The following is a 25,786-nucleotide window of genomic DNA, read 5'->3' as shown; positions in this document are numbered from 1 at the left end:
ATACTTTAGTTTTTACAAAGAAAGATTACACTTGAAATATTGTTAATTTTAATTGTTGTAATTGTATAACCTTTTTAATAAAATAGCAAAAATATATATATACAAGGATAGATGTAAACAAAATCTTAAAAGGTCAATATAAGCCTTCTCTTTAAATTATTTTTATTGTGTTTTATTAGTGACACATTTGGGTAGAGAATATATTCTAAAACTTTCTGAAAATACAGTATGAGGACAATTAACTGCACAATTACTAGAAATGTTTACCTTGGATATTATACAATTTGCAAGCACAATTTGTGAAAAAAACAACAACAACTGTGTTTCCAACTGTGAACCAATTATATATATATATATATATATATATATATATATATATATATATATATATATATATATACAGTATATAGTCCTTGCATTTTTTCTTGTGGCTCAGTCACACACCTGAATGAATGGCTCATTATGTATGCAGCCTCATTATGCGGGGGCATTGTCTCCTCAGGTGTCAATCACGCCCACTCGCATATTGCCTTTCCAAACAAAAAGTGTCTTACAAAATTTAAATCAATGTATTGTTTTATGTGAATGATTAGGCAGGGTGATTTTCACATCATTTTGAAGAAAAAAACTCTAGGCGACAAAATGCATTATTCAGAAGCCTTATGGATACATATTTAGTATGTATTTTGTGGCCTTATTTCAGAAACTTTCATTTTTAGTTTTTTTCAATAACCATGCATAAATATTATTCTCTCAAAAACACAAACATGTATACATGTTGCTCACATATTATGGTAGCCCTGTTTGTGCTAAATAGAGTGTAATTACACCTTTGCCATTAATATGTTTATAAGCAACTGAAAAAAGCACAAATGTCAGGGCATGTCAGAACATCTCAAGGACCCCAAAAACACCTCAGACCCCAGAGGGTTAAATAACTAGTGTTTTCTGTGTCAGTGTCGGCTGACGATGCTGACTTGCCATGTTCGCAGTAGTGAACGCGCCTCTAGAGAGAAATGCACATTTCATACGATACGGATTACATAAGCAGAGAGTATAGCCAACTGTTTCTTTTCATTTTGAATTGTTTTGTTTGATATAGACATTTCAAGCTTTCTATATATATTTTTTTCATCATGTCTGTGAGGCAAGTAGCCTATACTACTCTGAGTTTCAATTCACTTATAAGACGAGCTCCAGTTCACGGGCAATGCCAGTGATCGCTCTGGCACCTCCGAGTCCTGATGTCGGCTATATTTGCTTCTTATTTTTTAAATCCAGGCAATTTGTTGATGAAACACTGATTAAAATTAAGATTAATAATGCATTAAAATTAGTGATGCACCGATGTGAAAATTGTGGCCAATAGCGATAACAGACTGTTCTCTGCTTATGTCATCCGTATGAAATGTGCATTTCTCTCAGGCGCGTTCACTACTGCGAAGATCGCGAGTCAGCATCATCAACTTCAACTTCATCTTCATCTTCAACTTCACACGTCAAATACACAGGAATGACTATCGGCCTGTTCACATCGGCCCTATTTTGACATCGGAACGATAACGATGTGTAAAAAAATGACCATATCGGCCGATATTATATCAGCGGCCGGTATATCGTGCACCACTAATTAAAATGCACATTCATGTAAATTTTTTACATAAACACTTTTTACATAAACTTAGCATTTAAAATGTAAAATTATTGAGAGATACAGTAACAACCGATAATGTATATGTACTTTATTTAAGTAGCCTGTTTTATAAAAATATCAATGTTTTATATTATAACCTTTCAGAATTTCATCTTTAATTTTAACAATATAAAAACATCTGTACCAAATTACATTCTTTCCCCCAGTTTGGGTATATGAATAAAATATGTACTTTTTTCCCCCTCAAGTATGAGTATGAGCTAATATATAATTCTATATAAGTCATAACAGTCTGGTGTATCATATTGATACAACACATGCAAACATTTTTCCATGGTCTTTTATATTTTGTCTAAAGGTTTGATAAACTGTCTCCACACACAAAAAAAATTCAGACTATTATTTCATATGTCAGGCTTTACAGGGATAAGTTCATGTTCATGATGAGGAATCACTATAGAGTAATGTAGATAAAAACATTTTTCAGATGAGAGCAAAATATGACAAAATATATTAAAATACTTACAGAGCTCTTCTGGAGGTTTTGATGACTGCCGATAATCTAATGAGACACTTGTCTGATTTCTTGAATTTCTGAAGCTCAAACTCCTCCAGCTCCTCCTCTGATGTCAACAACACAAAGGCTAAAGCAGACCACTGGGCAGGTGAAAGGTCACCAGATGAGAGACTTCCTTTGCTAAGGTGGGTCTGAATCTCCTTCACCAGAGTTTGGTCGTTCAGTTCATTCAGACAGTAGAACAGATTGATGGATCTCTCTGCAGGAAGATTATCTTCTAATTTCTGCTTGATGTACTGAACTATTTCCTTGTTGCTCTGGTCATTGCCGTCTTGCTGTGTCAACAGACCTCGTAAGAGTCGTCGATTGGACTGGAGTGACAGACCGAGGAGGAAGCGAAGGAAAAGGTCCAGGTGTCCATTGTCACTCTCGAGCGCCTTGTCCACTGCAGTCTTGAGAAAATCAATCATGGTTTCATTTCTGTTTTCCTGTTCTGTAGACTCATGATCAAACACACTTGTCTTGTTGATGTCTAGAAACAGATGTGCATAAAGGGCTGCAATAAACTCTTGAATGCTCAAGTGAACAAAGCAGTACATGGTACCAAGAACGATCCCCCTTTCCTCCTTAAAGATCTGGGTACACATGCCTGAGTACACTGATGCCTTATAGACGTCAATACCACAGGCTTCCAGGTCTGTGTCATAGAAGATCAGGTTGTTTCTTTCCAGCTGATGAAACGCCAGTTTCCCCAGTGAAAGGATGGCGTCTTTATCCCAGTAAACATCTGGTGTGTATTCTCCATCATACTTTCGGCGGCTCTGCTGGATCTGAAAGCGGAGAAAGTGTGTGTACATTTGTGTCAGAGTCTTGGGAGTGTCTTCAGTGTTTGATTCCTGCAGTGTTTTAGAGATCTCATCAGCCTGAGTGTTTTTCACATCATTATTTATTTTCTCCTCCAGAATGTTATGGAGAACCGTGGCTGATATCCAGCAGAAGACTGGGATGTGGCACATGATAAAGAGACTCTTTGATTGTTTAATGTGATCTATGATTGTGTTGGCCTGATTCTCATTGGTGAATCTTTTTTTGAAGTACTCTTGCTTCTGTGCGTCACTGAATCCTCGTATCTCTGTCAGCCGGTCGATACAGTCAGGAGGAATCTTACTGGCAGCTGCTGGTCTGGTGGTGATCCAGATGAGAGCAGAAGGAAGCAGATTTCCCTTCATGAGGTTCGTTAGGAGAACATCCAGAGAGGCTGGTGACGATACATCACACCACGTCTCATTATGATCAAACTTCAGAGGAAGGCGACATTCGTCCAGTCCATCAAGGATGAACAGCACTTTGAATTGATTCCTTCTTGTAACCTTCAGTCCTTTTGTCTCTGGGAAAAATTGAGTTACAAGGTCCATCAAACTTAGTTTTTCTTTCTCCTTTAAGTTCATCTCTCTGAAAGGAAGAGGAAATATGAAGCGGATATCTTGATTTTCTTTTCCTTCAGCCCAGTCCAGAACAAACTTTTGCACAGAGACTGATTTCCCGATGCCAGCGACTCCTTTTGTCAGTACAGTTCGGATCTTCTCCTTGTCTTGTTCAGGAGCTTCAAACAAATTTGTGCATTCAACCTGTATCTCTTGTGCTTCATGACGCCTGGAAACAACTTCAATCTGTCTCACCTCATGTTCAGTATTGACCTGTTCACTGCCGCCCTGAGTGATATAGAGATCTGTGTAGATGTTATTCAGAAGTGTGGAGTCACCTTGCTTCGCAATTCCTTCAAACACACATTGATACTTCTTCTTTAGGCCACATTTCAGCTGAGGAATGAAGAGCAGCTCATCTAAACACAGGAACAGAAAATAGATAGTTTTAGTCTTCATTTTCTCTCCTAAATTTATAAGTGACCATCAGACAGATGATCATGAGTCTCTAACCTTCTAGAGCATCAGCAGCTTCATCTTGCTTCATCTCTCTCAGGTAATGTAGTGTGAGATCAAGAGCTGATGCTTTGATACTGGATCTGTTCTCAATAAAGTCCTTCACAAAGTGTTGTGTGTTCTCTTTTTGTAATATTTTCTTAAACTTCTCCAGCTCATTCTTCAGAAACGTGATTATTTTGCTCTCAAGATCCTACAAACAAAAGTAAGAGAAAAAACACAATTTAAACCAAATTGTACATCTACATTTTGTCAACACAATTTATTCAATAACTATAATATCTATAAAAAAAATCCAGTTAAAAGACTAACATGTTAACCAGCTGATATTTTTAACAAATAGAAAAATAAAAAATATATAAGTGCTTCAAAGGAAAAAATGGATCTGGAGGAATTAAATAAAAATGTATTTGTTCAATAACATATTTGTTTGTTAGAATATTAAACATTTATAAAAATGTGTTTTCCTACCTGGAAGATTCCTAGAAGATTGTCTTTGAAATTCTCGTGGTTCCTGTGAGTCTGAACGTCTGAGTCTAATGTCTCATATTGAAGCCTGTAATCAAATAAATAAAAAAAATACTGATTTTCCAGGCAAAATTTCACAGAAAGAGAAAAAGCATTAGCTGTGAATACTCTGATAAATATTTATCAGATCAAATATTTATCAGAGTATTCAATGATAAATATCATGATAAATGATTCAATGATAAATAATGATAAATATTGGATCTAGAAATGTTTCATGATTGGTATTCGCTGATACAACTTTTAAACACAGACAACGTGTGACAAAAAATTAGACACTTATGAAATACCTTTTATTAGATGATGGTGTTTTCTCACTGAAGTTTGGTCCATAACCTTTAGACCGATCACTCTTCAGAGACACAGAGCTGGACACATGTGAGGCTGATCTTACACTGATGACACAAAGAACAGAGAGAAAACACTTTACTACAGGAGATACTTTAGTCTCATTTGAAAAGGTTTAATGTTGCAAATAGTAATTAAATGCAGTATAGCTGTGCATTTGTCCATTTATGACTACAATCGGATGGATAAACATATGTACATGTTTAGTTTCATGATCTATTTTCCATAGTGTATTTGTGTCTCCTTGTGGCTGCCTGTGTAATTGTGTTACTGGAATGAGTTTCATAAGGTTCCCAGGAACTGAGTTTTATTGAGACTTATTGTTTCATTTAGTCAAGTTCATTCATATACACCACTGTAGACAAATAATACAACAATATAATGCAATGTAAACACACAAAATACCTTTTATTAGATGATGGTGTTTTCTCACTGAAGTCTGGTGGTTCTAAATCTTTAGACCAGTCACTCTTCAGAGACACAGAGCTGGACACATGTGAGCCTGATCTTACACTGATGACACAAAGAACAGAGAGAAAACACTTTACTTCAGGAGATACTTTAGTCTCATTTGAAATGGTTTAATATTGCAAATAGTAATTAAATGCAGTATATCTGTGCATTTGTGCATTTATGACTGCAGTCGGATGGATATATACATGTTTAGTTTCATGATCTATTTTCCATAGTGTATTTGTGTCTCCTTGTGGCTGCCTGTGTAATTGTGTTACTGGAATGAGTTTCATAAGGTTCCCAGGAAGTTTTATTGAGACTTATTGTTTCATTCAGTCAAGTTCATTCATATACACCACTGTAGACAAATAATACAACAATATAATGCAATGTAAACACACAAAATACCTTTTATTAGATGGTGATGGTGTTTTCTCACTGAAGAATGGTCCATGACCTTTAGACCGATCACTCTTCAGAGACACAGAGCTGGACACATGTGAGCCTGATCTTACACTGATGACACAAAGAACAGAGAGAAAACACTTTAGTAAAGGATGATCAACTGTGTGTGAAACACATCTGTGTCTTAATCTAATCCTCCACAGAAATACACACACTCACACAATTTACTGTTCTCTTACGAGAGGTTCTCTCGTACTGTGTAAGAACTTACGCTTGGGGGAAAGTCTCTTTCCGTGAGATACTAAAGCCAAAAATTATCCTTAATTTTTTATATAATGCAAAACGCGTTGCAGCAGCATACAGACATAGGCGAGGCAGCTTGCGCGCCTATTGGCTGCCCTGCGGCAACTGCAGCAGCCTATCGAGAAGGCCCTCTTGACGCCTTGACCAATGGGGGTGCTTCGCCTCCATTTGCATAGCGTCCCGCCTAAATAGGCGTGGCCTAGGGCTATAAATATAGCGTCGAGAGGCTGGTTCACTGATTTTCATCTCTTCAGTGGAGCTCACGCATCGCTGGACCCTGAGAGAAGCCGTGCCGTCTGAAGAAGCCTTTCAGCGGGACGAGTCTGCATCGAAGCCGCTGGCCGCGCCGCCTTCTGCTGACATTCCTGCTGCGCTATCCGGTGTACTATATCCTTTCATTGCTAGTGTGTGTTCGCCCCGCGACTCACACTTTTTCTCTCTAAAAGAGCCTTGTACTTCTGTGGCTCGTGCAGAGCCCCTCTCAGCGACGGGGACCGCCATGTTATTTGCGTTTCCTGCCTGGGAGAAGATCACGCAGCTCTCACGCTCGCTGACAGCGGATGCCCTCATTGCGAGCTGATGCCTATGGCGACTCTGAGGACTCGCATGGCACATTTTCACGAGTCTGCACCCCAGCCCGCTGCGCTGCCGCGCCGTAAAAAGCGCCGCGCTCACCGAGGCTCTGAACCTCCTCCTACTGAGACGAGCTCGCCGGTTCGCCCGCTAGCTTCTCCGCATGCTTCACTCGAGTCTATCAGCCCCGGACAACGGCCGCTGTCTGCCGCCGTTTCCGTCGCGGATGTGTCTGATGATGTGGCATTTGCAGAGGAGGACAGCTGCTCTATCCTAGTGTCAGGCAGTGAGGATTGGTCGAGCTCTGTGGATCTCGCACCCCCTGCTCGTGAGTCGTCTGGGAAACGGGCTAATATTGAGTCAGAGCTGACGCGTCTGCTCTCTCAGGCCGTTGAGAGCCTCGGCCTCGAGTGGTCGGCGCCCGTAGAGCCAGCACACTGGATGGCTGTTTCCTTAAAGGGGACCGTGTTGCAACACCGTCTAGACCCGCGCTGTTTCTTCCTGAAGCTTCACGAAGAACTCGTGAAATCCTGGTCTGCACCCTTTTCAGCCAGAGTGAAAACTTCTGTTTCTGCAGCATTCTCCGTTGTCGATGATGCTAAAAACAGAGGATACCACTCTCTTCCTGCAGTAGAGGAAGCTGTAGCTGCTCATCTTTGCCCGCCCTCCACTGGACGGCGCGCTAAGACTGCGCTCCCCTCTAAAGCCTGCCGCACCACTTCAGTTCTGCACGGCCGCGCTTACACCGCTGCTGGACAGGCTGCAGCTGCGTTGCACACAATGGCCATGCTACAAGTTTTCCAAGCCAACCTTCTCTGCAAACTTGATGAGGAAGGACTGGAAGCTGTAAGCATTTCAGATTTGAGAAGCGCTACAGACCTCGCTCTTCGCGCTACTAAATCTGCTGCACAGGCCATAGGGCGGATTATGGCCTCTCTCACCGTTGCTGAGAGACACCTGTGGTTAACATTTCCTGCCATAGCTCCGCAACAGGTCGCTCTAAACAGCCGTCTGCTCGAAGCTCACAGCCGCAGCCACTGCCCGCCGTCGCCTCACAGCGGCAACAGGCCCGAAGCTCGAGACCGCTCTCTCGGTCTGCTGGCCGCCGTCCTCAGCGTGACCCCGGCCAAAGATCGAAATCAAGCTCGAGGCCTCAAAGTCGTCCTAGCCCTTCTAGGAAAACGACGGTGTTCAAGTCTCGCAACGGCCAGACTTCCACCAAAACTACCAGCTCGCTCAGTTCCAGAAAATGTGACTGTTCCAGCTTATTTAGCAGTAAACAAGTCGGTAACACAGCCCGCTTGCCTGCTTACAAACGCCGTTTCCACGGCAACCCAGATGTATCCCTCAAAGAGTGTATTTCCTGGTATTCCGGCCACGGCCGATGGTGTTATGAGTGTAGAAAAAAATGCCCACTATCACGTGCTCATTCCTACACACAAACACAGCTCACACAGAGCTCGCGCTTATAAAATCGACTCAGGTCGATTGCGCATTAAAAGTAGTGAATGTGCCCACAACTCAGTGCTCACAAACACTGCACACTGCATGTCTTCCGGTTTCTGTAAAAACGAAACCAAAACACATACGGTCACAGACCAAAGGTGTATTCAGTGCTTCTCATGTGCCCGCTGTGTCGCGCCCACATGCACTCACAGACATGTCGAACCCCGAAGGGTTTCACCCGCCCGCCTTCTCTCAGCTACTCGCTATAACAGAGCCTCGAGTTTCTGGGCACAGACCTGAACTCGCTGTCTATGACAGCTCAGTTATCGCCACAACGCAGACTGACTGTTCAGCGCATGACGGAAAGCTTCCGCTGCGGCGCTATGGTCCCGCTCAAACAGTTTCAAAGGATGCTAGGCCTTATGGCCGCAGCATCGCCAGTGCTTCAGCTGGGCCTCCTTCGGATGCGCCCACTACAGTTCTGGCTACAAGCGCGTGTGCCGCGCCGAGCGTGGACTCCGGTCGTATTCGCCTCAAGGTTGATCAGAAATGCGTTTCAGCTCTGAAACCTTGGACGGCGACCGACTGGTACCGGTCAGGAGTAAGCCTGGGGACTTCCTCGAGTGTGAAGGTGGTGTCCACGGATGCCTCCACCTCGGGATGGGGAGCGCTGCTCGAGGGCAGACCGTTCTTTGGCCTATGGTCAGAACGGGAAAAGCTCCTACACATAAACTGCCTGGAAATGATGGCAGTCGACAAAGCGCTCAGGCGCTTCTATCCCCAGATAGCAGGATACCACGTTTTAGTCCGTTCGGACAACATGGCGGTGGTGGCCTTTATAAATCACCAGGGAGGTGTCAGATCCCGAACCCTTCACAGGCTGACGGAACACCTCCTGGTCTGGGCCCAGCACAATTTGCGCTCGCTGAAAGCACCCCATGTGCCCGGCCACTTGAATTTGGGACCAGACAGACTGTCCAGGAACAATGTTCCAGCAGGAGAATGGTCCCTACATCCACAGACAGTCCAATTGCTGTGGAAGAAGTTCGGCAAAGCGGAAGTAGACCTGTTTGCGTCTCAAGAAAACGCTCACTGCCCGATATACTTCTCCAAGAGCAGGGATGCGCTGGCTCACGTATGGCCCCGCTGCCCGCTCTATGCTTTTCCCCCCATTGCGCTCATACCTCAGGTAATAGAGCGGATCAGGGAAAATGGATGCTCGGTGCTACTAGTAGCTCCGTTCTGGAAAAACCAGGTTTGGTTCCCAGTTCTGATGCAGCTAGCGAGCTCTGCCCCATGGCCGATACCTCTGAGGAGAGACCTCCTCACCCAGGCCAAGGGCTCGATTTGGCATCCTCGCCCAGAGCTTTGGGCCCTACACGTGTGGGCCATCAATGGGTACCCGCTCACCTCCCTACGGGAGTGCTAAACACGATCACGCAGGCTAGAGCTCCCTCTACGAGACAGCTCTATTCCTCAAAATGGTCTGTGTTTTCTAGCTGGTGCACAGCCCGTGGCGCGTCGCCCCAGGACTGTGGGGTGATGGACGTTCTTTCCTTCCTACAAGAGCTTCTGGAAAAGGGCAGAACCCCTTCCACGCTCAAGGTTTATGTGGCAGCTATAGCGGCGTTTGTTAAACCAACGCTAGGCCAGTCACTTGGGAAGAACGATCAGGTCATTCGCTTCCTAAGAGGAGCGAAGAGGTTAAACCCTCCCAGACCTCCTTCTGTTCCCATATGGGACCTTTCCACGGTCTTGGAGGCCATGAAAGGTGCCCCATTTGAGCCAATCCAATCTGTGGATATCAAACACTTGTCCTTCAAGACAGCGTTTCTTTTGGCTCTCGCTTCAGTAAAGCGTGTGGGGGACTTGCAAGCGCTTTCAGTAAGCGCGACATGTATGGAGTTTGGGCCAAATGACTCTATTGTCAGGCTCAAACCGAGACACGGGTATGTTCCTAAATCCCTCAACACACCCTTCAGGTCCCAGGTCTTTTCCCTGTCGGCCTTACCGTTCCCTGACAAGGAGGAGGACGCCACTTTGCTCTGCCCGGTCAGGGCATTAAGAGCTTATGTGTCTCGCTCGTCTGTTTTCAGACAGACAGAGCAGCTATTTGTTTCGTTCTACGGGCGCTCTAAAGGGCTAGCTGTGACGAAACAGACCCTATCCAGGTGGATAGTGGATGCCATAGCGCTGGCATACATCTCTAAGGGCCTACGATGCCCAATAGGTGTCAGAGCGCACTCCACAAGAGGCATGGCCTCTTCGTGGGCTTGGTCTAGTGGGATTTCTTTACATGATATCTGTATGGCGGCAGGCTGGGCCTCCCCGTCTACATTTATCAGGTTTTATAACCTGGAAGTTCCCGCTTTGCCAGCTAAGCTGCTGTCGGTCTAATGAGCCAGTACTATCTGCCCCGATGTCGGCTCAGAATACTGGGAACTGTTTGAGCAATGCTCACGGATCGATCATGCAGCCCTGAGGGCAATTGTAAGACCCATGATTTTCATCAGATCAGGCCAAATTTTGCCCTGACTGTGTGGAACACTATTATCTTAAAGCACCCTGGTGGGATGCTACTTATTCAGGAATGATGCTTTAGCCTCTCTTCCTCGGCTCTCTGTGAGTCCCTGATGATCATGTACCATATGGGCCCCGGGCACATGCCCTTGGGACTTTGGTATTGGATCTCAGCACGCACAGCGTTTTACATTGTGTTCCCCAAGCGTAAGTTCTTACGCAGTACGAGAGAACCTCTCGTAAGAGAACGTACTCGGTTACTAACGTAACCTCGGTTCTCTCTAGAGAGGGAACGAGTACTGCGTATCCTTGCCGTGCCTGCAGTTCGCTCTGGTTCGCTCCGGCGATGAAAACCAGTGAACCAGCCTCTCGACGCTATATTTATAGCCCTAGGCCACGCCTATTTCGGCGGGACGCTATGCAAATAGGCGCGAAGCACCCCCATTGGTCAAGGCTTCAAGAGGGCCTTCTCGATAGGCTGCTGCAGTTGCCGCAGGGCAGCCAATAGGCGCGCAAGCTGCCTCGCCTATGTCTGTATGCTGCTGCAACGCGTTTTGCATTATATAAAAAATTAAGGATTATTTTTGGCTTCAGTATCTCACGGAAAGAGACTTTCCCCCAAGCGTAAGTTCTTACGCAGTACTCGTTCCCTCTCTAGAGAGAACCGAGGTTACGTTAGTAACCGAGTACGTTTTATAATTAAAGAGAGAGATTTAATATGTTAAAAAATACTTCATTCTAATTCAGGGGTCTCCAACACGTCGCTCGCGAGCTACCAGTAGCTCGTGGCCTGATTGGAGGTAGCTCGCCAAGGGCCGTTCACATATCGCGTCTATTGCGTGCTCAAGTTCGTTATTTCAAATAATTGAAGCGACGCGCTCATTTTTTCCAGGCGCAGCGAGTCAACATGAAGGATGGGGGTGCACCCAAACTACGGGTGTTTTTTTCTTCTTTATCTTATAGCAGAGCTGCAGCAAGCGTTTTTCGATGGTGGAAATCCATTAGCTATTAAAACTTCTTTGTCGTTGTGGAGAGCGCAGTGCATGATTGCATAGCAACGACAGACGCCACGGGAAAATCGGACCGAATTTTACTATTAATAATAAAAGATAAGCTAATGTGCATTGTAAATGTCAGTAATTTATCTTTTTTGACTCATTCTTTTTATAAAAACTTTTTTGTCAAAACTTTATTTGAACTTGTACATGTTAGTAGATAACATGTTGCAAGACACTCCTTTCAAATTTGGCCATCATTTTTAATGTTATTATTTTACTGTTTATGTAAACAAAAAGTGCATATTGATGCTAAGTTTATTTGTTATTTGCTGGTTTTCGACATAAAACTTGGTGAATTGATTTTATTGTGTAGTATTAGTACACTGTTAGACCTTACCGGGTTTTTTTACAGTAAAAAACTGGCAACACTGTTGCCAGTAATTTAGTGTTAATTGTACAGTTCTTTACTGTAATCTACAGTATGTTACTGTAAAAGTGCACTAAAACTCGAGTTAACTAATTTCACTTACAGAAACCGACTGCCTTAAATTAACCAACTGTCATTTAAATGTATTAACTAAAATGTATAAAGCATTACTAACATGAGCAAAGTATTACTGTGAACTGATTTCACTTGAAACCACAACAAAACTTTTGTAAATAAAGAGATTTCCACTGGACCAGCAACTACACAGTCACTGCCTTTTAAATAAAGCAACATGCAGCGTATCATCAATGTTTGTAGATCTTCTCCTGGACTGAAGCACAGGCTCTACTCTTCTGCAAAACGGTGACCCAAAAAACAAGATTTTACAGTAAACTACTGGCAACAGTGTTGCCAGTATATACCTGTTTTATAACTTACAGTTTATTACTGTTAACCCATTTGTGCCCAAATTTTTCTGAATGGTTTCATGCATATAATCCTGTTAATAGTGTCCTATGTGAACATGTTCTGCATTTATTTTCCCCAGGTTTTTTTTTTCTTTCTTGAAAATCATATTTGAATGTGCGGCAACTATAGTTGCCGGTGGGCAAATATGTTGTATGCACCCCCTCAATGTAAAATATGAATAGGAGGAGAACATTTGGCATTTATCTCAAAATAACTGCTTTCAACAGATCAATCTTAATTCATAAACAAATTTATTATGTATAAAAGTCGAAGAACATTTGATGCAGACCCCAAAAAACTGCATCTAGCTTATAATCTCTTGAATATGAAAACACAACAAACAACAAATCCATTTGCTTTAACCATTGTGCGCTGTTCAGGGTCTTTTTGACCCACATTTCTAACTTTCATTCATGGGGATAACATGGATAATTTGACATGGTTTCGTGTAAGATTTTTGCCCATCTTTTGGAAAATGCTGTTTTAAAAGTAACAAATTATCACTTTAACCAGAATCTTTTCACAAGTTTTTCCAGTTGTATTCATATCTACATATTATGAAATCACAATTATAATAATAAAAGTAACTTTTTGTCAAAGTTTAGGCACTTTTTGTACTGAAAAAAAAAAATCTGTTTTTCAGTAATGTTATATTATGATTAGAATCAAATGAATTTGATCAATGGACAAAATTCATCCTCAAAATCAGAAACAACACAGAACACACATAGACAGAAATAAAGTGGCACACTTTAAATTTGTAGAATTATATGAAAAACAGATGTTTGAAATAAATGATACACTCTAAAAACTCCAACTTTTCTCTTTGTAACATCCTGATCAGGTTTGATTCTAATCATAATGTAACATTATTGAAAAAATGATTTTTTTTTTAGTACAAAAACTGCTAAACTTTGACAAAAAGTAACTTTTATTGTTATAATTGTGATTTCATTATATGTAGATATGAATCTAACTGGAAAAACCTGTGAAAATATGTCTTTTAGTTTGAAACTTTTAGTACTTTTAGAGCTCTGCAGCCATCTACTGGTTAAAGTGATTTTTTTTTACTTTTAAAACAGCATTTTCCAAAATTTGGGCAAAAGTCTTACACTAAACCATGTCAAATTATCCATAGCCGCGTTTCCACTGTCGGGCCAGGGCCGGGCCGGGCCGTGCTAGTGCGTGCCAGGGCCAGTCGCGTTTCCACTGTCACTTCCGGGGCTTGATCGGGGCTTACTCGGGGCCAACGGTCAGGATTTCTGGCCCGTCGAATACCTTGGGCCAAAGCGGGCCAGCTCGGGCTAGAGGAGTGGTTACCAACAGAGGAGGAGTTTACCATTGGGAGACGGCAGCGCCGGATGATTCTGTCAGCATTTAAGACTTAAAAATAAAATAATTTAAATCGCGTTCATGTTTGAATGCCTTCTGTTTGTGATGCAAAAGACTATGCGCGCTAGCCGTTACCATAGTAAACATAGTAAACGCTTGAAGATACGCATAGTAAAAAAAACAACATAGCGAACGCTTGAAGAAATCAGACCAATCTTAAAGGCTATCACAGTCATGTTTTTATTTTATCTGTCATAGCCTACGTCTCGTCTCTTTAAACCGGACTATCAAAAAATAAAGTAACTTTTTTTTTTTAGGGAGCTTCCTCTGTTTCTCTGACTGAAAATATCTGTATGGGAGTCGAGAGAGTGCTAAAGCTCCTCAGGTCGTATGGCATATATTTGTAGAAATTATCATTTTTTCTAAATGTGATGTAAAGAAAAAGACGCGACTGAAAAAGTAAGTGTGTCCTCTTTCTTTTGTGAAATAGACCTAACGGTAATTTATTTCTGAGTGACTAATGTGCAATTTTTACATAAATTAATTCATTATGATCAATGTATCACTTTTTATTGTAAACCTGTGGTAAAACATCGATGCTTGGGTTTTAAATATTCAAGTAGCTGCTAAACAAACAAACAAAAAAAAGCTAGCAAACGGCCGCTTTTATCGTGTTTGTTTTCAACGCTGTTTCCAGTGATTTCTGATTAGTTTTCTGATAAAACTTCCATTTGTTGGTGAAATGATGGGTTAGTGTGACGTTGTCCCAGAGAGGCGTGTTACGGGCGTGTTTTAGTGAAGCGCTGTGGAGCTTCTGGCCCGACAGTGGAAACGCATGCCCGGTGCTATTGGCCCGAGGCTATTAGCCCGGCATGGCCCGTTTAAAGCCCTGGCCCGGCCCTGGCCCGACAGTGGAAACGCGGCTCATGTTATCCCCATGAATGAAAGTTAGAAATGTGGGTATTTTATAAGGCACATTTTTTATTATTTTTTTTTTCTTTTTGGAGAATTTTTCTATTCTTTTTTTAAACATTTTGTGGAGTAAAAATGTCCAAATGTAGAGTAAAAACATTCATAAACTGAGTAAAATTACATTTGTTTAAAATATATATAATTATATATTGTTACAAAATTACATTTTGTTGCCTGGAGTCTCTCAGACCCCAAATAGCCTGACTGTAAACCGCAAACAAGCGCACAAGGGTTAAAGTTGTGGAACATAGTGCAGAACAAAGTGCAGCCATAACAGGGCATTGTGTATCAAAAAGCTAAATGAAAATAAATAAATACAAATAAATAGAATGAAGAAAAAAATATATCTATATAGAGATGTCATTTAAAGGGTTAAGTTATGTTTATGCACTAAACAAGACCAATGAACTTGATTTATTAACCTATTAACACAGTATACCCCATTTTCCCATGATATGTACTTACAAGGCATTTGCCCACCGGCAACTATAGTTGCCGCTTGGACTTTTGACTAAGTATACAAAAAACTATAGATCTCTTGTAAGATTTGTTTTGTTTGGATGATTCTAGAGACCTTCATGATTATGTAGATATATATATGTCAACAAAAAATACTTATTAGTAACATGAAAATGACCTTTCTTTGGGAGGGTTTGCCTTCGCTATGCTTCCTGGAAATAGGGGTAGGAAGTTGACAGCCTCATGTGACAGGGAGGAAGTGAATACCTTTTTTTTTTCTTGAAATCCTTTATTTGGTTGTTTGCTTGCATGCCATTGAGAAATAAAACATGGACAACCTCTAGAAAAATACTTATAAAAGGAAAATGACAACTATGCACTGCGGCAACTATAGTTGCCGGTGGGCTTAAATGGGTTAACCCTCTGGGGACCAAGCTGTTTTTGGGGCCCTTGAGATGTTCTGACATGCTCTGACATTTGTGCTTTTTTCAGTTATTTATAAACATGTTAATGGCAAAGGTGTAAATTCACTCTATATAGCACAAACAGGCCTACCATAATATGCGAGCAACATGTATGTAGATGTTTGTATTTTTAAGAGAATAATGTTTATGCGTGGTTATTTAAAAAAATAAAAATGAAAGTTGCTGAAATAAGACCACAAAACTCATACAAAATATGTGCCCACAAGACTTTTGACTAATGGATGTTTTCTCTTCGAGTTCTAGCTTCAAAATTATGTGAAAATAGTCTTGCTTTATCGTTCACAAAAAAAAATACATTGATTTAAATGGTGTAAAACAGGTTTTGCTTGGAAAGCCAATATGCGAGGGGGAGGAGTAGTTTACACCTTAGTCCCACCCACTCTGCATAATGACTCTGCATAATTAGCCATTCATTCAGGTGTGACACTGACTGAGCCACAATGCAAGGACAAAATATATATTTTGAAGAAGACTTATATTGACCATTTAAGATTTTGCTTACATCTATCTTGTAAATATGTTTTGCTATTTTATTAAAAAGGTTACAATTACAACAATAATTACAATTTCAGCAATATTTCGGCAAAAAAGTACTCTTTCTTTGTAAAAAAAAAAAAAGATTATAGGCCTACATTTTATCATATGTATTCATTAGTTTGAATATAGCCAACATTGGAACATCTTAGTCTATGACTTTATTTTTGACAAAATAGTATTTTATATATATGAGCAGAAAAGCTTATTTGATGTGACAGTATATTCTACAGTAAAAACTGTACCCAAATCTAGTCAACAAAATGTTGTCTTTCATACTTCGCCTGACTGTAACGTTGTTTTTATGAAATATTAGGGCATAGCCTATAAATGTTAATTTGCAGTTTAATACGTTGCTTATACAAAAACATTTTATTTCAACATATTTCAGTCGATTTTTACTCATCTCAGTAGGCTATAGCAAAGCAGTTTATTCTTTCACACACAGACGCGCGATTCATATTTAGGCTAAACAGTCTTTACAAATATGTACCCTTCATTCATCTCACAGAAACGCGATTCATATTTAGGCTAAACAGTCTTTACAAATATGTACCCTTCATTCATCTCACAGAAACGCGATTCATATTTAGGCTAAACAGTCTTTACAAATATGTACCCTTCATTCATCTCACAGAAACGCGATTCATATTATAGAAACGCGATTCATCTTTTTGTTTACATAAGCCTACAACGTTATTCCATAACGTTATTCCACATTAACACTTGAGAAAGGATAACTTAGCCTACCTCACTCCTCAGCGGGATCTGCTCCTCATATTGCTCCTCATATCAGCACGGAAAATTTTCTCCATAAGGTAGGCTATATTATGCCTCTTTGTTTACAGCTGATGTGGGGGCGTTTCACAGACTGAAATGGTTCTCAGACTTTGCGTTTGAATAGCACGCGCTCTCCGGGGCGTGGTCAAATTACTTTTGAATGGCTCGTAATGAGCTCGACTGGAGTCGCTCTCTTTTTATACAGATTACAGAAGCTGATAATATTTGTTTTTTATATAAATTACTTCATTTAAAAGCTGCGATCTCAAGCTTTATGCCCGTGGGTCTGTTTGCCTGTTTGACTGAATTTTCGCGGAGTTATAGATCATTTTCGAACGCGTTTCAAATGGGAGTTTACTGACAGAGAGAAGGCAGAAATAGCATCATGTTAGTTTTTCTTTATTTGTCAAAAAGCAAAACACTTTATTTTTATTGTGAGTATACAGAAAAAAAATAGAAACTGAACAGGATCGATTGATGTATTACACGAAAATGAAAGATCAAAATTAACAGAGCATTTTGTGTTTATTTTTCATTGCTAAAAAAAAAAACCGAGCAAAACGCGCGGGCGCGTTTTTGGTCCCCAGAGGGTTAAAATACATTTTGTGGGTGTGTCTTTTTATCTTACACTGTTAACCCTTTCAACCCCACAGGAAAATCCACACTACAAAGAGTAAAAGTAACATTGACACAGTGTTGCAGTGAGATAATTAAGGGAATATGTAAGTGATTGTTGAGCATTAGTGATGAACACCGGCTGTTAACAAGCAGAATCACTGAAGGAAAGAGGAACACACGAACAGAAAATAGAGAAACACAAGACCTATAACTGACTTCCAGCCATTACACATTATTACACTTATTATTAACCAGTATGACTTAATGTCTGTCATACATCTACAGAAGTTGTTATTAAGATGTTTAATTGAAAATGTTTGGTTTGAAGTTACCGTTATAGAGATCAGTGTTCGCTTTAGTTGGGATGTTGATGCTATAATATTAGTGTTTCTTTTGCTGTTTGAGCTGTTTTTGTGCAAATCACACTTGTGCACACACACAGGTTATGAACGATTGTAGTTATAATGATTATGATGACAAAATCATCATATTGCCTGTTCATTCACTAAGGAAATTCATTCCTACTCATTCAGAGTTTAATCCTCAATCAAAAGTGTTTCGTTAGCACTACTGTGAAACCACAGCAATAAATTACAATGACTCGATTTTTTAACACATCATGCATAACCAGAGAAACAGAGCTACACTGTCTTAAAGAAACACAGAGATATCACAATTTAGCACATGAATCTCAACAGTGGTGGCAATATTTTTTTTGTTTTTTATTTATGCAGCAGTGCATGCTGGGAGTTTATATTATCCTGGAACCCAGCATGCATTGTGACATGAAACTTTTGATTGTCACCATTGTTGAGATTCATATGCTGATTGTTGATATCTGTGTGTGTCCAGGATAAGCAGGAGTTCAAAATGTTTTAAAGAACTATATGATTTTGATATTCTTCAGAAGACCTGATAATTACAGAAATATTGATTTCATGTTGTAGATTCACAGATATATGCTAAATATGAAATACCCATAAATTCAAATAATATATGCAGGAAAGATCAGAGAATCAGACATGTCCAGGGGTGCGTTTCCCGAAAGCATCGTTGGCCAACTATGGTCGCAAGTTCCGTCGTTACCAATAGAGTTCAATGGACATTGCGATGAACTTGCGACCATAGTTGGCCAACGATGCTTTCGGGAAACGCACCCCAGGATGATTGTGACATCATCATAAAATCCAAAAACACCTGGTCATCTTACTCTTGGCTTTTTCTTGCCATAACAAATGTGTTTTATAAACTCACTGTTACAGCAGCCAGAGAGAAATTAATGGTAAGAAGTCAAGGGACAAGAGACCAACTAAAGCAAATACTGATCTCCATCATGGTGACAACAAACTTTATTATTAACTAAAGCTCTGTTAATTCTCAACAAGAACTTTTGTACATGTATGATAGAAATAATCGTAAACTGGTTTGTAAACTGGTTTCACACTCAGTGTCGCTGGAAGTCAGTTGTAGTTTTTGTGTTTCTCTTTTTTCTGTTCTTGTTTCTCTGTCCTTCAGTGATTCTGCTTATCAGGTGTTCATCAGTGTCTCAATTCACTCACTTCTTTTCATTCAAGTGGACTATATTAGTGAACTAATGTAGGGAACAGTGAATGAGGGTATAGGGTGTGATTGTGAAAACAGCCTCTGAGTGTCGACTTTGAGCACTGTTAATTCACAGTATATTCCTGTAGGCTATTTTTGTTTTCTACGGTATATTACTGTTTTAATGGAAAATGGTATAATATTGTCCGAATTTGGCCTTTTTTTACAGCAAGGGTTAACAGTGTATGTACATGTTTAGTTTCATGATCTATTTTCCATAGTGTATTTGTGTCTCCTTGTGGCTGCCTGTGTAATTGTGTTACTGGAATGAGTTTCATAAGGTTCTCAGGAACAGAGTTTTATTGTTTTAATAAACTGAGACTTATTGTTTAATTCAGTCAAGTTCAATCATATACACCACTGTAGACAAATAATACAACAATATAATGCAATGTAAACACACAACATACCTTTTATTAGATGATGGTGTTTTCTCACTGAAGTTTGGTCCTCCTCCTTCTTTAGACTGATCACTCTTCAGAGACACAGAGCTGGACACATGTGAGCCTGATCTTACACTGATGACACAAAGAACAGAGAGAAAACACTTTAGTAAAGGAGGATCAACTGTGTGTGAAACACATCTGTGTCTTAATCTAATCCTCTACAGAAATGCACACACACACAATTCACTGTTTTATAGTTAACTACTATTTTATTTTTCTGGCTCACATTAGTTTAACGATTTCTTTAATATATATGAGAGAGATTTAATATGTTAAAAAATACTTCACTCTAATTTATGAGAACATTTCAAGTTTTTGTTTATTGACAGAAATAGAGAGCAGAAATTTGAATTAAATTAAGTGTATAGTTGTTTCCTAATGTCTGTCAATAATTGTATGATCTAAAAACTGAAGTCATTTATTTGGAGTAATTCAGCGTCTAGAAGGTTATTAACAAATTATTAACTGTGATATTTTCTATAGAGCAAACAGGGCTTTATAGACAATGTCAGAGTTAATTTAAGAAGTTAAAAATAGAAATTGTGCAAAGCATGTGCAAATATGCTTAAAGTTGTGTTATTGACAGGGAAACACAAAGTCCAGTCGAGTTTAAACTGATGAAAACAGACGCAGTCTTACCTGTGTTTCTCTGGGAGACTCATCTGAGAGAGAGAGTCCTTTCCTCTTTCCTCTGACATACTGCAGCTAAACTGACACTGAAAACTGATCAGCACTGGTTTCTGAAAACACCCAATCCTTCAGCATCACCTGGAAATGACACCATTTTACACAGATGAAGAACATCTTATTTAAGACAATAATGAAGAATGCGGAGTTATCATCAACAACAGCAACAGCAAAAACAATCTATAAAATAAAGTGAGTTACAGACAAATATATTGCCATGTAAAATAACCGAAAGGTCTTAATCATTTCTGATTGTTTAATGAGTTTAACTGACTCTAAATATTAATTCATTGGGGAACAGAAATTGTGTTTAAAACTTTGAGTGGGAAAATTTAAGCTGATTTGTTATATTCTCTATTACAGTTTATCACAATCGTATTTACCCAATCTTTATTAATTGTTGAATCGTTTGTCATTTAATCATTACTTCAAGTTCACAATGATGATTGATTTCATTACTTTCAAATGATCCTAAAATAACTGATTGAGTAAAAGCAGAATTATAGACATACTGTATAACTACTAACCATAATTGCTATATATGAACTGAAATATTCAGTTTAATAACAGCAGATTGTTGTTCACTGACGTCAGGCTTCATCTGTCTGTCTACTGTAAATGTCTGCTTCAAAAATACTTTCGATTTCACATCACAAAAACAACAGCCTAAAACTGAAGAGGAAATGGGGGAAAACTTTCAGAAACATTTTCGTTTTCAATAAACCTTTCTCAATAAAACTTCATGTTTTAACTTCAAAAGATTGTAATTTCTGGCAGATTCTTCGTCTGTTCGGAGTAGCAGAAGAACAGCCTTCTGTAACTTCACATTTAAATCAGGCTTTATATACAAAGTTCCTAATAATTACAAATGACTTAAATGGAGAATGTATTAATAATAATAATTATATGAATTTCTAAGTATTTTAAACTCAGTAACGCTTGTTGTCAGTCCGCGCGCGTCGTTCTCAGAATCTCTTGCTGGTCTCGATGGATTGTGGATTAAACACATAAATGGCCGCGAGTGTTATTAGATTTGGAGGCATTGTGCTAAATCTGTAGAAATGTTTTCTGTATCATAGATCAGATCAAATCCAGTGAGTAGGGTAGAGTGGGGGAAAACGCCCCCCTTAAGGAAAATGTGACATTACAGTGAAACAAAACATAAATGTGACTAGAATAGAATTGCCATCCCGGTTTTGAGTGACTATGGCAGGAGTTATTCACCAAATATTAAAATTGCTCAGCCTTCATAATTAATTAGTATTTTCACTGAAAATATTTTTGTACAAATGGGGCGTTTTGCCCCAGCGGTGGGGTAAAACGCCCCCCAAGGTGGGGTAAAATGCCCCCTTTCTTACCAACCAGTTTGCTTCATAGATCAACAGCAAAATTAACAGACAATAGTTTTTAATCTCTAAAGGTAAAAGGCAAGTAATGTATCAACATGTATATATATTAATATTTATTTCAGCAATGTCCAAAATAGCCAAATTTAACTACCTTCCATCAGTGAGCTAACTTTGCTAGCAAGCTAGCTAGTTAATGCTCACTTGAGGTAATTTTTTCATGTTTTGTTCAAATATTTAGATTTTACCACCTAGTTATACTGCATTAAGTGTAAAACAAAGGATTTGATAGACAGAAATATTTTATTATAGTAATTATGATAGAGAAACTATGCCCCCGGGGGGGGGGGGGGGGGGGGGGGGCGTTTTACCCCTCAGCGTAGGGGGCGTTTTACCCCACAAGCTATGAGTTTTTAAAAAAAAATTTAATATATGATCTCAAACTACAGACTTCACTATTCATCTATCATACATCACTGCGATATCCTGCAGAACAATATTCTCTTAAACACTTATTTACTAATATCTGAAAATTATAGCATTTACCCTGTAATCCTCTTCTCTTCAAATATGTCGCTGGTGTCAGCTTATCCATAGAGATTTGTATATCCCCGTTATCAACGTAGTGCATAGCAACAGTAAAAACCTATATTGACTACTTTTAGTGGTTATTTTGGGAAAAACAGGTGGGGGGCGTTTTACCCCAGGGGGGCGTTTTCCCCCACTCTACCCTAACAGGTTTGATGGATTAAACACATAAATGGCTGCGAGTGTTATTAGATTTGGAGGCATTGTGCTAAATCTGGAGAAATGTTTTCTGGATCATAGATCAGATCAAATCCAGTGAGTAACAGGTTTGGGTATCAGGGCTCTCATTTATAAAACTGTGCGTATAGGATCCTTACTAAAAGTGTACGTGCGCCCGAAAGCCAAAAATGGCGTACGCCAAAAAATATTCAGACTTATAAAACCGTTCGTCCATTATCGATTATATTTAATCTAAGTGTTTATATCAGAAGTAAAACATATTTTAAATCATTATTTTATTTATTTAAACTGTTATTGTGAACATGCACTGTATTTATGATTATGACTCATAATGAAGATTTGCGGTTTTCCTTCATCTGCGTTAGATATAGGCTAATGCGTCAGTTTCACTAAACGGCCCAGCGCGCTCGCTGCCGCGGACATGTAGGAATGGATGGATGTTTGCTTCATGTGACAGGCTTGGTGAGTGAAATTATAGTTGTATTATCTTTCTGTATATGTATAATTTTCTTAAAATGCTCTGTCTAAAAGCGACCAAAACGACATTTAACTCCAGCTCACCATCGGTTCGCCAAACTGCTCCGTCTCCAACACGTTCGTACACATGGGTCACAGTTTGCGTGCAGGTGCGCACATTTTCCCGTCAAGTTTGTTTTTATAAATCACAGCTTATGCGTCGGAAGTGTCGTCCGCCTCTCTCAGGGCCTGTTCTGTGCGACGCAGCGGTGATAAACGAGGATCAGATGCTTTTACTTTCGTTTTCCTCTTCTTCCTGTGTTTTACAGGAGGGTTTGGAACAGCTGAACAGTTGCACATATATCTCTAAATCCTGTTTAAAACCTCTTAAATAGACATTTCAACAGTGCATCTGTTATATTCCCTGTTTCTGGACTATTATCTAAGATGCTGGATATTGTAAATGACTGACATCCTGAGGTTTGTATTTATACATTAAATTTTGTTTTGTATTAGGACACAAATGATTCATAATTCAAAAATAGAGTTGGATATGGCCAAAAATATCATCATAATTTGTTTGTTCACAATTAAACTCCACAGAGTAAGCTACCTTTTAATTTAGGGCCCACATTTATTTTTTATTTTTCTTCCTAAAGTGTGTTTTATTATATTTTTCTGGATTCTATGTTTTATGATTGAATACAAATGTAGCATCAAATATGATGTGTTTTGAAATTAATAAAAACTATAATTTAAAATGTAATCAGACAGTTTCAGTGTGTGTTTAACAGTAGTTTTTCTCAGATGAAACGGGGGAAAGCTTGTGAAGTGACTCTGAAGAGCAGCTCTGGAGATGAAGATCATGTGGAGTGTCCTCATACAGTGAGACTGTGTGTGTGTGTGTGTGTGTGTGTGTGTGCAGATGCTGAAAACACAGAGAGCCTCATACCTGTTTGAGTTTGTTTAGGAGACTGTTGTCATGTTGATTTATACTGTGTGATAGGCTGTTAGATTAATCCATTTAGACAATCAGCCATAGTTTCATTAAAACATATATAATTCTTTTAAATTATGTAGATCCCCTTTGTGCAGCAGCAGCGGAGAGCCCAGAGAGCCCAGCCGAGGAGTGGACGAGGCTGGAGATAGTGACGACTGCTCAGCTGGAGACGGCTCATCCGGACAATCCCACAGGCAAAAAGCTCAAGAAGAGAGCACAGCTATCTGCTGGATCAGGTGCTGGGAGGATGGCGAGAAGAGGCATGTAAACGAGCATTGGAGTGCAGCCGACAGCAGTGGCTCATGGGAAAACACCACTGGGAGACAGGCGTTCCCTCATTACTGGGCGGCCAACAAAAAGCTCAAGAAGAGAGCACAGCTATGGAAGGTGTTGTGAGATCTGATATTATCTCATCTCCTGATTAGCCTCTTTCTAACCTAAGTTATCAAGAATAGCCTTGTGCTGTCAGGTCAGTTTCTTAGGATTAAATCCCCTGAGCTTGTCTAGCATATATCAGCGTGCCTAGGAATATTATACTCCCAACGTGTCACAATACATGTATACAAGTTCTAACCTATAGAACCAAAGTTATGCTTACCTTCCAGCAGAATCTGGTCCAAAGGAGTTCTTTGAAGAATAGAAGTCTTATTCCCTATTCCTATTATGCTCTGGTATGATATTTATATGGCTATCTTGTAATGAGCTGAGATATACAATAACGATACTTAACTTTATAAAATAAAATTTATTTATACAAAAGATTAAGACACTGGTTATACAATACAGTAGGTTTGTAGCAAATCAACAAAAGGTTACAGGTTATAACACATCCAGCTCTATCCTATTCCAGGGCGGTCCTGTGAATGGATTCACAAAAAGCTAAATACCTATTCTATGATTTAACAGAATTAATTAACTTGTTCTCCTTGGAGTATAACAAGTATAAGATACCACAGAGCAATATCAAGTCAACGAGTACAAGTATAACTGAAGATGGGCTATATTCTCTTCAGGGCTTCAACGACATCAAGATCAAAAAGAAAAAAGCCTCGATTGATACAAAAGCAGTCATATATATAGGAACATTTTGGTTACATCAGTTCCTGTGCCTACGCTGGGGTTTTCCCCTAAGAAGTAAACCATGTGACTAATAAATCACTTGACAATGTAAAAAACATGTGACATCCCTAAATCATGAAACAATGTGACTTTCAGTACTTCATTGTATTAACTCCTGGGAATTGTGTCCAATTTATGTTTACCCCAAGTGTGCATTCATATCACCATTCTTTCTTCCTTTCCTTCCCTTCCATCTCGGGAACCTGTGTGTGTGTGTTCTAGCGTATAGGTCCGGAAATGGAGATGTATTAGTTAGTGCATTATAAACAGCACTTTCCCCTGCAAAGGGCAAGGGGAAATTCACTTCCCAAAAGGCAGGCACCACATAGTCTATCCCAGTGTGTCACTGACTGTGTTGCACTTGGCAGAAAACACAGTAAATAGACAATGTCGGAAGTTCAGTTTTTTCCTTTTTTTTCTAAGCCTGAGGTAGTCGTGCTTCTACTGCTGCTGTCTCCTCTGTTACGGCCTCTACTGCGTCCTCATCTGGCTCCAGTGTCCAAAGGACGAGACAGAGTTAGATGACAAGCTTAGTGAGAACACCAATTGGCCCTGTCAAACAAAGCAAAGTGGATGAGGTGTTATCTAAAATGATTGCACTG

General features: G+C 39.7%; 2 protein-coding genes across 3 annotated transcripts in view; both read right to left on the bottom strand.

Moving 5' to 3' along the window:
- Positions 1 to 25,786, bottom strand: part of LOC311305800 (uncharacterized protein) — a 1,224,369-nt gene that overhangs the window by 428,947 nt on the left and 769,636 nt on the right. The gene's annotated exons all lie outside the window — the stretch shown is intronic.
- Positions 795 to 24,167, bottom strand: LOC311305906 (protein NLRC3-like). Of its 2 annotated transcripts, none has more exons than XM_084433914.1 (9): positions 24,018 to 24,167; positions 20,448 to 20,576; positions 19,773 to 19,880; positions 5,849 to 5,956; positions 5,393 to 5,500; positions 4,930 to 5,034; positions 4,583 to 4,667; positions 4,109 to 4,304; positions 795 to 4,014 (listed from the first exon to the last, which is right to left on the bottom strand). In XM_084433914.1, the coding sequence occupies exons 2-9, from the start codon at positions 20,504 to 20,506 to the stop codon at positions 2,177 to 2,179; spliced, it is 2,607 nt and encodes an 868-aa protein (XP_084290040.1). In that variant the 5' UTR covers positions 20,507 to 20,576; positions 24,018 to 24,167; the 3' UTR covers positions 795 to 2,176. The 2 variants fall into 2 exon arrangements, with proteins under 2 accessions (XP_084290040.1, XP_084290039.1); XM_084433913.1 differs by lacking the exon at positions 24,018 to 24,167 and adding an exon at positions 23,171 to 23,532.

This window comes from Rutilus rutilus (genome assembly GCF_951802725.1).
Source record: "Rutilus rutilus genome assembly, chromosome: 1".
NCBI lineage: Eukaryota > Metazoa > Chordata > Actinopteri > Cypriniformes > Leuciscidae > Rutilus > Rutilus rutilus.
This window is presented reverse-complemented; position numbering and strand designations above follow the sequence as displayed.

Bases quoted from the DNA above. Each gene is read 5' to 3' on its own strand.
- LOC311305906 (XM_084433914.1), bottom strand. From the start codon at position 20,506: ATGTCAGAGGAAAGAGGAAAGGACTCTCTCTCTCAGATGAGTCTCCCA. The intron at 4,668-4,929 runs GTATTTCATAAG...ATTTGATTACAG, and splicing joins ACACCATCATCTAATAAAAG to GCTTCAATATGAGACATTAG. The intron at 4,305-4,582 runs GTAGGAAAACAC...TTTTGTTTGTAG, and splicing joins ATCTTCTAGGAATCTTCCAG to GATCTTGAGAGCAAAATAAT.